At 47.1% G+C, this 16,196-nt stretch overlaps 1 protein-coding gene across 3 annotated transcripts in view; it reads left to right on the plus strand.

The window, feature by feature from the left end:
- Positions 1–15,488, plus strand: part of LMTK2 (lemur tyrosine kinase 2) — a 141,451-nt gene extending 125,963 nt beyond the window's left edge. For 2 of the 3 annotated variants that reach the window (XM_037813840.1, XM_037813841.1), the window contains exons 11-14: positions 1,362–4,311; positions 11,417–11,549; positions 11,830–12,072; positions 13,066–15,488. In XM_037813840.1, the coding sequence (XP_037669768.1) occupies positions 1,362–4,311; positions 11,417–11,549; positions 11,830–12,072; positions 13,066–13,094 (3,355 nt within the window). In that variant the 3' untranslated portion in view covers positions 13,095–15,488. The remainder of the gene's footprint in view (positions 1–1,361; positions 4,312–11,416; positions 11,550–11,829; positions 12,073–13,065) is intronic. The other variant, XR_005213506.1, reaches the window with a different exon arrangement.
- The last annotated feature ends 708 nt before the right edge of the window (positions 15,489–16,196 follow it).

Here is a 16,196-nt window from a genome sequence, read left to right on the forward strand (position 1 = left end):
TATATAGAAATGTTTAAATTGGCAGTTAAACTAATTTGCATAATCTGTATTACCATTTGTAAAATTATTTTTCATAAGACTCTTAGGACCTGTTTCCACTCCATTTCCAATTTGGATCAGGTTCGCCTCTCTTTGGACCAGTATCTACACCCCCATATGCCCAGCTGGCGTTGCCCCAGAAGCTTCACACCCCTGCAGTTATGCGTTGCCCAGCTTCCCAAGTGGCTACAACTCTATTTTACATATACTCTATACGTTTACAATTTGAAGTTGTGTTTGTCTTCCCTCCTGTGTATGGAGATAGTTTATGATGTTGACTGTATTCAGCCGTCCCTTTGAAGACCCAGCCCTGCTGTTGCCTTTTTCTTTGGACTTCATTCTCTATTCTTCTCCGCCCTACCCCCCCGCCCCTTGATCCTTTTATGATCAAAGGGAACCAGGTGCTGCAAAAGACTGTAGTGTTACTTGTTATCAGGGGATGTTTAGAGATTAGTTACAGTAGCATTTGTAGGAGTTCTCTCAAAGTGAGTAGATCTGAAAATGTAAGATAAGTGCAAGCCTTACTGAACAGAGTACCTGTAGCAGCCCCAGCCTCTGTCCTGCCATCTGAGTCCATCTGAGTCCACTTTGTCAGTTCTGATAGTTGCTCCACAGACCCCAGCAGGGCAAGGCAGATTTTCTGACCGCCTTGAACAGTGCTGGAGATAAACTTGGAGTAGTTGACTTCTTACCTACGGGGTGTGGGCCGTGCAAAATGATTAAGCCTTTCTTTCATTCCCTCTCTGGAAAGTCTTAACGGGGTGGCACTCCTTGAAGTAGTAGATGTGGATAACTGTCAGGATGTTGCTGCAGAGTGTAAAGTCAAATGCATGGCAACATTTCAGTTTTATGGAAAGGTGCAAAAAGGGGGGTGAATTTTCTCTCACTAATAAGGAAAATCTTGAAGCCACCATTAATGAATTAAACTAATCATGTTTTTGATTAAAACTTGCAATTTTTTTTTAATTTACAAAAAAGAAAAATCATGTATGGAGACCATATACTACTTTCTGATTATAAATGACAATAAAAGTAATTTTACCCCTTTAAAAAATACTTATGGCAATTGATTTAAGAGGAGAACCTATTAAAACTGTTTCTAAATTCAGTGGATGTCATTGGATAAATACCACAAGAACAAATGAAGGGCAAAAGAATTGCAATTAAATGTTATGAAATGTCCTGAAAGCAAAAAAACAAGTGGGCCAAATTTTGTATTTCTTCATTTCCTCTTTGACCATGGCTTACAGATCATTGTAAAGATGTCTCTTATTTTAAAGCAATTTATTATAGAAACATTAATTATCTCTTGTGTCACTTAGGTATGAAGTTTTACAGTTCTGTTGGCTATCACCAGACAAGAGGCCGGCTGCTGAAGAGGTGCACAGACTGCTGACTTACCTACGGCTGCAAAGCCAGAGGGACTCGGAAGTCGACTTTGAACAGCAGTGGAATGCTCTTAAGCCAAATACAGCTGGCAGAGACACTTCAAATAATGCTGCATTCCCAATTCTCGACCATTTTGCCAGGGATCGGCTCGGTCGTGAGATGGAAGAAGTTCTCACAGTGACTGAGACGAGCCAGGGACTTAGCTTTGAATACGTCTGGGAGGCAGCAAAACATGATCATTTTGATGAACGCGGTCGGGTCAACCCAGACGAGGCCTTGTCCTACACAAGCATCTTCTTTCCAGTTGAAGTTTTTGAGAGTTCACTTTCAGACCCGGGGCCTGGAAAACAAGATGAAAGTGGCCAGGATGTCCCACATAGGGCCCCAGGAGTGGTTCCTGTTTTTGATGCCCACAACCTTTCTGTTGGAAGTGATTATTACATCCAATTAGAAGAAAAAAGTGGTGGCAACTTGGAGCTTGACTACCCAGCTGCACTACTTACCACTGAAGTGGATAATCGCGAAAGGAGAAGTGATGATGTAGCCCCGTTCACTGCCCTCAGGAACCTGGAGTTTGAGGAGTCCAGTACTGATGAGGATTTCTTCCAAAGCAGTACAGACCTAAAAGATTCTAGCATCCCTGAGAATTTACATGTTACCAGTGGCCCCGAGAGCCCTTTTAACAATATGTTTAATGATCTTGACAAATCACAGGATTTGCCCAGTCACCAGAAAATATTTGACTTATTGGAACTAAATGGAGTTCAAGCTGACTTTAGGTCAACTACCTTAAGTTCAAGTTTGGATGATCCCAAAGAGTCAGTGATAACTTGCCATTTTGAGAAAGAAAATCCCTGTAAGCTTTTTGACTGTCAGCCTCTTTGCTTATCAGAAAACCTTATGCACCAAGATAATTTTGATCCATTGGATGTTCAGGAATTGTCAGAAAACTTTTTATTTCTTCAAGAGAAAAAGTTACTAAAAGACTCATTGTCCAGCAAGGAACATATAAATGATCTTCAAACAGAACTTAAAAATGCTGGTTTTACTGAAACCGTATTAGAAGCGTCACAGAGAAACTCTTTAGATCTGGAGCTGACATTTGCTGAAAATAAGTCAGGCTTTTCTTTGTTGCCAGAAGATGTAAAAGCAAAGGGTAAAGACCCTGGTGTCGTGCTCAAGGATGGCAGTGGGGACACCCCATCGCAGTCTTCTCCAGAAGTGCAGGAAACACCTAATAACGCGCCTCCAGATTTGCTCCCGAAGCCGGGAGAAACCAAACCCGCCTACTTGGATGTCAGTATTCTTGACGATTGTCTCTGCCAAGAAATAAACCCAGACTCTCTGGCTGTCCCAGTTGAAATTCTCTCTGCCGACACCAAGACACACAGCAGTGACAATGGGTCACTGGACTTGACTCAGCAAGACGAGGAGACCTGGAGACTAACCAGTAGTGACTCAGTCAGTCTTGATGACATTTTGGTGAGTAGGGTGGGTATAGAAAGTAGTCTTCCAGAATTGAAGCAGAATTTACAAAATAAACTGCTTTCCAAAGACCATCATAGTAGTAGTTTGCAAGAAAAAAACTTGGAAGCTGTGGAGACTCTAAATCAGCTTAATTATAAAGATGCTCCCAAAGAAGCAGGCTTGGTGTCTGCCCTTTCCTCAGACTCCACCAGCCAAGACAGCCTGTTGGACGACAGCTTCTCCACACCCATACCAGCGTCAGAACAGTCTGTGGAAACCCCCGACTCCTTGGATTCAGTGGATGTTCATGAAGTTTTAGATTCTTTCGTCTCTCTCACTCCTCAGAAACTCGTGCCCCGGGATAAGCCTGCAGACAGTGGCTATGAAACGGAGAATTTGGAGTCTCCTGAGTGGACCTTGCACCCCGCCCCCGACAGCACCCCAGACACAGGCGCCGCCGCGGCAGGCGACAGCAGTGTCCAAGGTTTGCCTCCCAACCCGGTCATCATCATCTCGGACGCAGCTGACGGCCACAGAGGGACAGAGGTGCCCGCACAGACGTTTGCGTCTGGCTCTCAGAGTTCATATCGAGACTCTGCTTACTTCTCAGATAATGATTCTGAGCCTGATAAAAAACCAGAGGAGTGCCCGGGCACATCAGCCTCGGCCGTGGGATTGACAAAGGATCAGGCCCTTCCTGAGCCAGTCATCCCAGAGCAAAACAGCGGTGCCAAGGACAGTGGCCTGGAAACCAAAAATAGCCAGCCGGATCCAAGCTGCGTGTCTGCTTTGCAAAATTCCAGTCACCTGGAATTAGGAAATACTTGGGAACCAGCACAGACCAATGTTTCCAACGAGATGTGTCCCCCTGAAGACGAGGCTGGCTGTCCCTGGAGTTTGCTGAATTCGGAGCTGAGCAGCAGTGAAGACTTGGAGGCGCCGGATGATCGCCCCTGCACCCTCACCTCCACCGGGACCAACACCAATGAACTCCTTACATATGCAAATTCTGCCCTTCGCTCCAGCCCGTCGGACCTGATGGTGGAGAGGTCCTTCCCCAGCCACTCCGAGGGCCCCAAGCTGAAGGAGCCAGACATTGAAGGGAAGTACCTGGGGAAACTTGGTGTTTCCGGAATGCTGGACCTTTCTGAAGATGGGATTGATGCTGATGAGGAAGATGAAAACAGCGACGACTCCGATGATGACCTGAGGGCCTTCAACCTCCACAGTCTCAGCTCCGAGTCTGAAGATGAAACCGAGCACCCAGTGCCCGTGATCCTCAGCAACGAGGACGGGAAGCACTTGCGGAGCTTGCTGAAGCTGCCGGCGCCTGTCGACGAGCTCTCGGATGACAGCAAAAGAGAAAAGAAGGCCGTCACGTTTTTTGATGATGTCACAGTCTATCTCTTTGATCAGGTACCTGTAATCTCCAAATTGTCATACCCGTATTGAAAACGTGTTTGGAAATTGAGTGTAGTCTGTTAATTGCCCTTTCGAGGGTTGTTTTATGATAACTAGAAAAATTTATCTTGGGTTGGTCCTAGTTCCATTCTACATTATTCAGAAGTGTGGTTTGCGCGGGGAATTCACATGAAATTAAGGGAAGGAGAATACTGGCTGCCCTTCTGGGATCGTGTAGCAGAGTCCTGCTGAAATCAGTCACGGTTTACAGACCACATTTTTATAATTGGAGAATTGGCAATGGTACCTGATCCTTAACAGCTGGGACTAAACCAGGGCTCCGGTAAATAGATCAGCCTTTACCAGCACAGAGTGGAATAAGCCAGTGCCCCCCGGCTCCTCTGAGGAGTGGTGTCTGCTCCCGCCACATCCTAGAAGAGAAGGCCCAGGACTTACTCATTTGCCTTCTCCATTGTGCTTGGGAGGCAGCAGGTGCCTAATCAACTTTTATTGAATTGAATTTGTGGACAGTCAGCTCTGCCCTTGACTGCTGGACCAGAGAGGGTGTAAAATTAATAGCTTTCCCCAGCATTTCCGTGCAAGTCTAGAACAGCCCTGGGCACGTGGGAAATATCTGTGGATCGAGTGGGTGAACTGCCAGTATCTGGCAGAGTGGGGAGTGTCCTTCATAACCCCCAGTCCCAAGGGCAGGAGGGCAGGGTGTGGGCCTGTGCTCTGGAGACGGCTGGCCGGCAGCAGGTGCCGTGGGCGCTCTTGCCAGAGGGCGAGCCGAGCTGGAAGGCCCTCCTGCCCCTTGACCCCGGCTGCTCAGTGGGGACAAACTTAGGTTCATTTTGAAGTGCAGCAGCTCGTATCCAAACATTCTCTTTTTCAAATGTTCTTTATTTACTAGTTTTTGTAATGTTGAATTTGTTTCTTGAATTAGCTGAGGTGGCAAATAAAGCTTAGTAGTGAGGCACATCTAAATGGGAACCCATCACATTTCTAGAAGATACATGAGTCCTTGGTGAGGGGCTCCTAAAAGCTACCTGCTGTCCCTTTTCACTCAGTGTCTTGGAACCAGAACCTTCTTCGCCAGCTTCTCCAGGGCCTGCCTCCTCTGGCCACTGTGGGGGGGCCCGTGTGCTGTTCTGCCTTCGTGCCCCGGGCTCCAGGTCATTCCTTTCCGATGCCCGTCACTTTATGCTTTGTCGTTCCTCTGTGTTCTCAGTTTTGTTTTTAGGTGAACCACACACCTGTGAACTAGGGCATGTAGAGCGGAGGGGTGGAGGTAAGTGGGTGTTAACAAAAATGTAGACTCCAGACTCTACCCCAACGTGGTGAATCTGAATCCATGAGACGGGCTGGCGTTCCCTGACTTCAGCAAAATAATATGCTGTTTTCTACTAAGTTGGATGCGAGAAGGGGTGGCCTGGCACCAGGTTCTGTGTTTTGTCATCAGTACCTCCAAATTCAGATATCCATCTTCATCATCTCTGAGAACGTGAATTGTAGTCACATTTCTCCACTGCTCAGGCCGATCCCTAGGAGAGATGGAAATATGAACCTTCTAGAGCCCCGTTCGGTGCACAGTGTGGACATGTGGCCAGAGAGGATGCAGCCCTGCTTTCTGGGGAGTCAGGCTGAGCTGGAGCACCTAAGGGGACACCCCCAGGGAAGGCAGCTTGCAGAAGCCGCTCCCTGGGGCTCCAGAGCGGCTAGGCTCAGTTAGGAGTCTTCAGGGAAGATGTATTTTCCTGGCTTTAGAAGACAGGGTGAAATTGCAAACAATTAAGACTCAAGAAAGGGCATGCTTGCTGTGGGAACAAAGGTACAGAAATCCTAGTAAGACCCCTTTAACATACCCGAGGCTTTGAGAAGGGGTTAGTGCCAGAGAGAAAGTTGGAAAGTGGCTGAAGGCCAGAATAAAATTCTGATGTCTTTCTATTTTCTGATTACCCAGAATTCGTTTTCTTACGTCTTCTGCAGTTTGCCTTGGAATGATACCCACGGACTGACTCAGATTTGGAATTAATAGATTTTCTTCTGCTCTTACTTTGTAATTTAATGTGCTGGTTTTGAAGTTGTTTCATTTTAAGTATCTTTAGCTTCAAAGTTTTAACTGGTGTCCATGGGTTTGGAAGCATTGTGTCTTGGTTCATCCAGTGTTTGCTAGTTCAGCAGATGCTTAGTGAGCATTTCATACGTGGAAAGCATCGCTCCCCTAACCCGGCCTGGTGTGGTGTGCCCGGGCAGGCTGTCGCTTTACCCACAGGCTCTGAGCCTCCCAGGGGTGGTGGTCCTCAGCCACCTGCAGGGAGGACCCCGGGGCTCAGAGAGGTTCACACCTTGCCCAAGGGTACAGAGGTAGGGAGGCTCTTGGGCTGGAGCCGGATGCACCGTGATCTGACTGATGGTCAGGCATCTCTGCCCTCCGGCGTGTAAACAAACACTGAACCTGTTTCACACGGAAGACCCTGGAGTCTGGTAAAGCCACGCTCAGGTCCAGAGCTCATGCCCGGCCCAATCTCAGACACTCCGCTGGTGGGGGACTCTGCCTCTGTCCCCGCCCCCCCCCCTTTTTTTTTAATTTAAAATGACATTTTCCTGAAGGAAGATAAAATGAGTGCAAGAGAAAAACGCTTTTTGGGGGAAGATTTTTTTTTTTTTTTCCCAATTTGAACATTAAAAAAAAAAAAGCACTAAAGAAAACCAAACTTTACCTGTAACTCCTACCACTTAAAACACACAAACAGCACAGAAACTGAGAAGTGAAAGACGCATTTCCCCACAGCCAGCCCCAGCCTCACCGCCAGGCAGCCCCCATGGACTCCACATCCCATTTCAAAGTCCACCTGTGGAAGTGTAATTTAGGTACAGGGAGCTGTAGTCCTTTAAAGTATTCAGTTTGATGAATTTCCAGTGGTAGACCCCGGGGGACCCCAGCACAGCCATGGCCCGGAACATTCCATCACCCAGAAGATTCTCACCCTCCCCCCACTCCCTGTGAGATAGATCCCCATGAATTTCATTTCTTGGGGGCTGTTGTAAATAGTACTTTTAAAATTTCGGTTTCTATGTGCTCCTTGCTAGTGCGTAGAAATGTGATTCGTGTTTCACGTTGACCTTCTGTCTTGCAAGCTCTACACACTTACTAGTTCTAGGAATAGTACAAAGCCCTGAGGTTTTCTGCATATGCAGTCACCTGACTAGGGACCAGTTTATTTCTTCCTTTGCAATCTGTGTGCCTTCTCTTTCTCTCTCACCTCATTGCACCAGCTGGGACATCTAGTTTGGGGCTGATTAGGGAGATGATAGAAACCCTCGTTTGGGGCCCGATCTCAGGAGACGAGTGTTCAGACTTCTGCACCAAGTGGGGTTGGGTGGAGGTTCTTTATAGTTGCTGTTTGTCAAGTTAAGAATGTTTTCTTCTGTTCTTGGTTGGAGTTTCTACCCTGAATGGATGTTGAATTTTGTCAAAGCTTTTTCTGTTTCAGTTGACGTGGATTCTGTATCATGTGGTTCTTCTGTTAGAGAGTTACTGCCAGATTCCTCTGACCCCTTGCTGGTGGGATTTTATGCTTGTTGCGTATTGCTGGATTCAATTTGCTAGCCAGTTGTTGAAGGTGTCCGCCTCTGTGTTGGTGAGGTGCGTTGCTCTCTAGTTTTTTTTGTGGTTGGTTTTATTTGTTTGTTGTACTGTCTTTGGTCCTGCTTTCTGGGTATTGTTGGTCTCTTTAAATAAGTCAGGAAGTATTTCCTTCTCTTAGAGTTTCTGGAAGGGATTGTGTAGATTTGGTGTTTTTTCTTTTTTAAAAGTTTGCCAGTGAAACCGTCTTAGCCTAAAGATTTTGATTACAGAAAGTATTTAACTACATATTCAATTTCTTTGATAGTTATAGATCTATTTGGATTATCTTTCATCTTGGGTGAGTTTGGGTAGTTTGTAGGCTTTGAGGAGTTTGTTCATTTCCTCTAAATTGTCAAATGTTTTTTAGTTGTTTGTGGTAGGTCCTCATGGTCCTTCCACTGACTCTAGAATCTCTCAGAATCTTTCATTCCTGATATTAGTAATGTGTGTCTTCCCTCTTTTTTTCTTTGTCAGATTTGCTAGCGATTTATCAGTTTCATCGATCTTTTCAAAGAACTGCTTTTGGTTTCATGATTTCTTTTGTCTGTTTTACAATTTTCAGTTTCTCTGATTTCTGCTCTCATCTTTATTATTTCCTTTGGCTTGCTTTGAGTTTATTTTGCTTAGGATTTGGGAACTTTCTTTTTTCTAATATCAGCATTTAATGCCGTAAATTTCCCTCAATGCACTTCTAAAGCTCTACCCTACTTTTAGGCATCCCCCATTTAATATGTTGTATTTTCATTCAGTTCAAAATATTTCCTAATTTTCCTTGAGATTTCCTCTTTAGCCCATGGATTATTTAGAAACAAATTGTTTGATTTCCAAGGGTTGGCGGTTTTTCTGTTTATCTTGCTGTTCTTGATTTGTAGTCTAGTTCCTTTGTGTTCAGAGAACATATTTTATATGATTTTGATTATTTTTAATTTGTCAAGGTTTGTTTTATGATCAAAGATATAACTGTCTCTCTGTCTTGGTGAAGAATGACAAACACCTTAAAGAAACATGTATATTGCTGTTGTTGGAGAGAGTATTTGGTAAACATCAGAGCTGCTGGGCTGGTAGTGATACACAGTTCCTTATCCTCACTGGTCTGTCTTGTCTGTTGGAGAGGAGTGTGGAAGTCTCCCCCTGTAGTTGTGGATTAATCTGTTTCTCTTTTCATTTCTGTCAGTATTTTACAGCTCTGCTGTTAGGTGCACATATTTAGGATTGTTACATCTTTTTGGGGAATTGACCTTTTTATCTTTATGAAATGTCTTTCTTTATTCCCTTCTCTGATAATCATAGCTACTCCAACTTTTTTTATTTTTTAACTTTTATTTTTAAATACTTGCAAACTTGACAGGATAGTTTACAAAAATAATACAAACCCCGGACAGAGAACTCCAACATTCCCCTACCCCCAGATACCCAGATTTACCAGTTTAACATTTTGCCTCATTTGCATATCATTCTTTCTACCCATCTGTCTTTCTCGCTTAGTCATGACTGTCTGTCAGTCCATTTTGTGAACACTCCATCATGCTCCTTGAACATTTGTTACTGCCGTGTATATTTCTTACGAGAATATTCACTTATGTAACCACCTTAAGTGCATTTATCAAGTTCAAGAAGTTTAACATTGATATAAAGCTTACAGATTATATTCCAACTTTTTCATATGTCCCAATAATGTCCCTTTGACCCTTTTCTCCTCCCTTGTTAGATCCCACCCAGGATCATGTATTGCATTTAATTACGTTGTCTCTTTAGTTGCTCTTTCTTTCTTTCTTTTTTAATTGTGGGAACATACAGACAACACAGACTTTCCCATCCCAGCCACTCCCAGGCATGCCATTTGGTGGGATTCATCACATTCGCAATATTGCGGTGCCCTCACCACCTTGCAGGACTAAAACTCTCCCATCTCCCCAAACAGAAACCCTGCACCCACTAACTCCCCATTCCCCCGATTCCAACCCTCAGCAACCCGTTCACACAACTCCAAATATCCCTCTCCTAGGAAACAGCTTCCTCACGTTCCTGGGCATCGCACTGTGTGTCCGGCAGCCAGCAGCCCGGCCTGCCTGCTCTCCCACGGGTTCTGAAGGAGGCTCTGAGCCGCCTTCTGCACACAGGGCAAGTTCTGGGACAGTGAGTCCCTCAGGTCACCCCTAGACAGACTGAGGAGACAGCCATGCTCCCAGCATCTGCACGAGGTTACTGTGCCCCCTCCGGAAGTGGAACCACGGATCCACCCTGGGAGCACAGGCCGGCTCCGTTCCAAACCAGTGAGCGTGAGGAAGGGGCCAGCCCCGGTGCTGCAAGAGCCCTGCTTTGAAGTGGCCCGTATGCTGATTAAGCACTTGGCCAGTGTCTGTCCTTACTTGTAGGAGCATTTTTATAACAGTCTTTTTCAAATAATTCTAACATTTGTGTCATCTCGGCATTGGCATCTGTTGGCTGTCGTTTCCTGTGTAAGTTGAGATTTTCTTGGTTCTTAGTATGCTGGGTAATTTTAGATCAAAACCTCACATTCTGTTACGCGACTTAGTGTCTTGTTGAAATTCTGTGGAGAATGTAGGTATTTTTTTTGCAGGGATTCTACCCTGTTGGGTTGAGCCACAGCTTAGGTCAAGCTGTCTTCGAAGGCTCTGCTGAGCTCTTTGAGTCTGTTGCACGCATGTGCCCCCCTCAGCCCCCAGTGGCCACACGCGAACGTGGACAGTGGCACGCCGCGTAGCTCAGTTCTCCACGCTTTGGTGTGCTCTTTAGTGTGGGGGTAAGCCCAGGAGCTCGGAAACAACCTGCCGGGGTCGCTTTCCTGAGCACCTCTCCACAATGTCCAAGTACCTTCTGATTCCTTGGGACTCCCCTTTTTGTCCTCCTGCCAGAAATCTGGGGCTTTTGTTACCTCGCTGTGCTGCGCACTTCCTGTAACCGTGCCATGTCTGGGGTCGGATTATGGGAAGACAGAGATAAAAGCAGCAGGGATTCTCTTCTCTCTCTCAGGGTCATGGTGCCTCCAATTGGAGACAAAGGTTCACCTCCCTCAGAATCTGAGGTACTTGCTTTTGCTGCCCCGTTGCTGCCACTGTAGTGCCACTGCAGCCACCCTGGGATTGCTAGGGTTTGGGATTGAGAGGACGGACAAAAGGAAAGGAAAAAGTCTCCTGAAACTTCCTCCCCTCTTTCTGAGGGTCAGAAGCCCCCATCCTGTTCCTGGAACCAGAACCGAAAGGCTTCTGGAGCTCTCTGCCCGCAGCAGGGTCTGTGCTGAGTGAGGGGGGTTAACAGCTGCCCTTTCAGGTCCTCAGATGGCTGCTGTCGGCTCTGTGCCCGGGTTCTGCAGGCAACGGGGGTCAGGGCTGCACGGCCCACCCACCTCGGGGCGCGACCCACCGCTCGCTCTGACGTGCACGCTCCATAGTTGACCTGCCAGGCCGGGAGCCTGGTGGGTTCCACAGGCAGACACTGGCTGACGGGAATTTCTGTTTGGCTTTTCAGGAGACCCCTACGAAAGAGCTGGGGCATGGTGGAGGAGGAGTGCATGGCCCCGAGTCGAGCAGCCCAGCACCATCCTCAGGTTCTCCGTACCTGAGCAGGTGCATAAATTCGGAAAGTTCAACTGATGAAGAAGGTATTTTACTCACTGACAAGTTTTAATAGAAAAAGAAACATAGGAAACATGCCACTCTATGAATAACGTGAGCGTGTCTTTGCAACAGCCTCACATCTGGCTGTAAACGGCCCCCATGGTGCCAGGCGGGAGAAGCGCTGCGGCCGTGCCTTCCCACACACACTCACCTCTGCACACACGCACCATGCGTGCCGATCACTAGGGCTGCGTTTGCACGCTCCTCTCTGCGTTCAAATCATGGGCTGATGAAAGGGCAACAGTTTTCTTTTCTCTTTTTTAGGTGGAGGCTTTGAATGGGATGATGACTTCTCCCCGGATCCTTTTTTGTCAAAGACAACAAGTAACTTTCTTAATTCCAAGCCTTCTCTTCAAACATCGAAGTATTTTTCTCCTCCACCGCCACCCCGGAGCGGGGAGCAGAGCTGGCCCCACACGTCGCCATACTCCCGATTCTCCATCTCGCCCGCCACCATCGCCAGCTTTTCCCTCACGCATCTCACTGACTCGGACATCGAGCAGGGAGGTAAGGGGAGAGGGGTGTGTCGGGATGCGGGGGCCAGCCTGGGTGGGCCCCAGCTGAACTCGGACGCCTGTCGTCTCATGTTGTCTTCCTGTTTCCCACAGTCTCTGCCATGTGCTCCCTGGGGCCCGTCCTCCCCCTTAGGCCTCAGTCACCCTGTAGCACATCACCTCTTCCCGGAGGCTGCTCTGTGCCCCCCTGCTGTGCCTGTAGGGTCAGGCAGGGGGAGTGGCCTGATGAGCTGGCCCCTAGTCACTGCAGTTGCCCAGCATGAGCTGCCACCTTCTTCTCTCTTTCCCCTCTTTTTCTCCTCCCTGGCTCCCCTGTCCCCACTGCTCTCCTTTCTCTATGAGAATCAGTCTTCAAAAAGGTCATGTTCTTGAGAATACTTGACTTGCAGTTTTGGGATTGAGCCCAAATGATCCTTGGCTCTTCCCCTAGGAATGTTGATTTTGCCATTACGTCTTCGTCTTTGTGTGATGATGGAAAGGGCTGGGTGCGAATTAAAGTGCAGGGCACATTTGAAGCAGCATGGTCTAAACATATGGGTCCTTTTTTTCTCCATAACTAGATTGAAAGGTAAACATTAATAGGCACATTTTTTATTTGAATTTAAAGATCAGACAATAAATATGAAATATAAAGAGCTTATATTTGTATTTGTGTTATATTTTATTTGTGCCGATTAGATAATGGCCCATTAGCTCATGGTGTGTCAGGGAGGCAGATGTCAGAGATCATACCTGGCTCTCTTGTGTGCCCCAAGTGTTAACAGTGAGCTCATGTGGGAGCGAAGCAGATGTGTTTGTGTAAGAGTGGATGGCAGGTGTCACTTTTAAGGAAGAAAAAGTGCAGCTGAGGCAGGTGTGCCGTGTCCAAGCACCAGCTGCGTGCCTCGTGCAGTACAGATTGCTGTCAGACCGTCACCGCCTGGGCCTGTCACTTAAAAGACCCTGGTGCCTCAGCCTCTTGTGTTGCTCCCTCTCTCCTCAACAGGAAGCAGTGAAGACGGAGACAGAGACTAACCAGGCACTGATGCGCTCGGTCTGCAGCGCTCCCTCCGGCCAGTCTGCTCTCCCAGCTGAGCAGTGGCGACCTCTCTGCACCTGCTGAAACGAGGCTGAGAGAGAGAAGGAATCGAGCGGCGGGAAGCCAGCCAGCCCCCAGACCAGTGGTCTTGGTTGGGAGGCGGGCAGGAGACCCTTGGGGGTGCTTTTGCCAGAGCCTGCACCTGGGGCTGCTCTCGCCCTCAGGGGCTTGTTCTCCCGGCCGCGGTCACTGCGGCGGACTCGCAAAGCCACAGCACTACTCTGCGTGCGTGCGGGACCGTACGCCTCAGGATGATTTCTCTTTTCCATGTAGTGTGTCCTGTTTGCTTCTGCACCTGTCCACACCTGTCCACACCTGTACATACCTGTCTGTACAGGCGCCATTGAGGATGCATGAGTGGGAATGGTCAGTAGTGAGCCATATTTATTATTTTTAAAGAAATCACTAATTGCTTTCTGTAATTGCACTGTGGGTAAATGTTCTGAGTCCCCAATATTGTACAGATTCTTAAATTATTCAAGGAAAATAAGGCAGGTCAAGCTGGTGCTACCCACTAGTTTGATTTTTTTTTTTTTCTGTTTTATAGTTTGTTTGCATGGTACTTTCAAAGCTTAAATATTTTGAGTGTTACGCTGTCTTTAGAATTGCTGGAATTGTATATCTGGTACTCTTTCATAAATGATAAATGATTCTGAATGTTAGTGTTTTATGTTCTTACAGGAAGTATTTTTGATGAGTCAGAAAGTACTGCTCTCTCTTGTTGATTGACTCAGACGCACTTGTTTCTTCTCTGCGCCTTGGTTTCCCTGTGGCACGTGCGGCTTCTCTCTGAGGAGGGGAGGGTTTCAGCCTCTCTGTGGGGTTCTTCCACCCACCCCAGAGGATTGTAGACCCTTCTGGGTGAAAAAGGGCCGGTGGTGCAGCCCAGCCCTCAGCTCCAGATTGCGGCGCCTGGGTCTCAGCTCCTCATGGCTGCAGTCACCTGGTGGGGCCGGTCACGGGGCTGTCCCTCCCCTCCCGGGGGGCTCGGAGGCCAGACTACCATTCAGTGAGAACGTAACCCCGTGGCTCTCCGCCGCCGCACAGTGGAGCAGCTTCTCCACAGTCATCTCTTGGTGTTAAGGACGGTGTGCGCTGTTGGTGCACTCCCCCTGCTGTTGATTTGAGCTGTTAAGTAATCCCCAGGACTGTTGTAACCCCTGCGAGTGATGTCCCGGCGGAGCCTTTCTGACTGGGGCACACCTGCCCCCCAGTTGTGGGGCTGGGAGCACACCCTCTGGGTCGGGACCGTGGGCAGCCCGGCGTGGCCATCACTGCAGACACTGGTCCACGCTCATCCCGAGTGGCTGTTCCTGCTGCCCGCAGCGCCAAGCTCCTCCACCATCTGAAAGAGACCGGAGCGTTTCCAGGGCAACGCCATACTTTTGGCAGGAATTGGGCATTCCTCATCAAAGCTACGGAATTCTGCAGGCCCCAGGTTCTGCTTCGCCCCAGGGAAGTTGCATTGGTGAGCGCCTTCTTCCGCGGGGGGTCCTCAGGTGCACCCGGAGGTTTCCAGTGTTGATCTCCCGCCTCCACCGTAGCTCCAGGACAACCTTCCAAGCCCATGCTGGGGCTCGTGGTGGAAAGCGAAAGAACTTTGGTCTGAGTTCAAAATGCAGATGTCTGTGCTGGAGAGAGTTTTGTACTGTAGCAAATTAGGATCTTTATTATCTTCTCAGTTCACGCCACTGAGTTTTTGTACTAGTAATAAATTTCCAGACCAAGAAAATTCAGAGTGAAGACAAAGAGACCCGCTTTTAAACCTCAGCTTGTTGCGAACAAGGAGTCTGCAGGGAAAGTTGGATCTTTTGATGTGCATATTAAAAAAAAAAAACAGGGCATTAGAAGATGATGTTGCCAAAAATTGTACTCTGAACTACTTGCTATGGAGACTTCTTGAATTTTCTGAATTTTTACATCTAACCAGTCTTGGTTGAGAGAGAAATGAGGCAATTATACTCGTTTTTTCAAATGATAGGTTTAAGGACTTCCAATTTAATGACTAAAATCAAGCAAATCCATAGATTATATAGTCTTCTTATAAGCTCAGCCCAGGATAAATTTCCTGATATTCTGGGGTTGTGCATTTATCACCAAGATTACGGAGATTCTAACAACATAATTCCCATTTTAATCTGTAGTTTTCACCAAATCAACCACTATCTTGAACTTCAGTTTCAGTGAAAGTTTTTAAGCCTGTATTGCTCTCATAATTAATTGCCAAAAAAAAAAAAATTCATTTTATACATTGAGCTGGGGGATGGGATTTGGTATAGTAAATCTTACTGTGGTCCTGCATGAAAGGGAAGATTTTTATATTTATAATAGACACAAGTTAACATGTTCTTTTGAAATCTCAAGCAATACACAGGAAATAAATGAAGTAGATTTCAATTTTCAGCCCATTTTTGAAATGTCAGCATGTGCTTTATTGTTTAATTCAGTATTTTTTTTTAAAACTAATAAATTGTTAAGAATTTGTGGGTTTTCAACATTTACTTGTTCTCTGCGTTATCCCATGAAATAAATCAGTGGGATTCTATAGTGCGGGCAAGGCTCACGAGACCTGGGCCACCATGCTTCCTGGCATCCTTTTTGTAGCAATCCAGAATCTATCCAATTTTAGTCTTACTTTGGAGGAGTTTCTGTAATGTAAATCCTATAATGAAAGCAGTCCATCCTTTATTACCTTCCTAGCTGGATGTCATTTGTTTTATGAAATGCTCTTCCCCTGATCAGAAGTAGAAACGTGTGGAAAGTGCTCCCCAGCCCTCCTGGGACTTGGGCCAAGTGTCTGGGGAAGAAGCAAAACTGTCAGCTGAATTGGAAACAGCAGCCATCTGCTTTTTAAACGTGCGGGCGATTGTTTCTAGAGACGTGGGTTTGTCTGAGGAAGGTCTCTGGTCCTGCTGCCGTGCATCCGTCGCTTTTCCAAACCTGGTCCTTGTGTCAGCAGCTCCCAGAGGGCACCCACGGGGCCCGCTGCCTCCGTCTGTGCTGAGGGCCGCTGTGGAGGCCCCCCTCGTTCTCACTGC

This window comes from Choloepus didactylus, chromosome 21 (genome assembly GCF_015220235.1).
Source record: "Choloepus didactylus isolate mChoDid1 chromosome 21, mChoDid1.pri, whole genome shotgun sequence".
Lineage (NCBI taxonomy): Eukaryota > Metazoa > Chordata > Mammalia > Pilosa > Megalonychidae > Choloepus > Choloepus didactylus.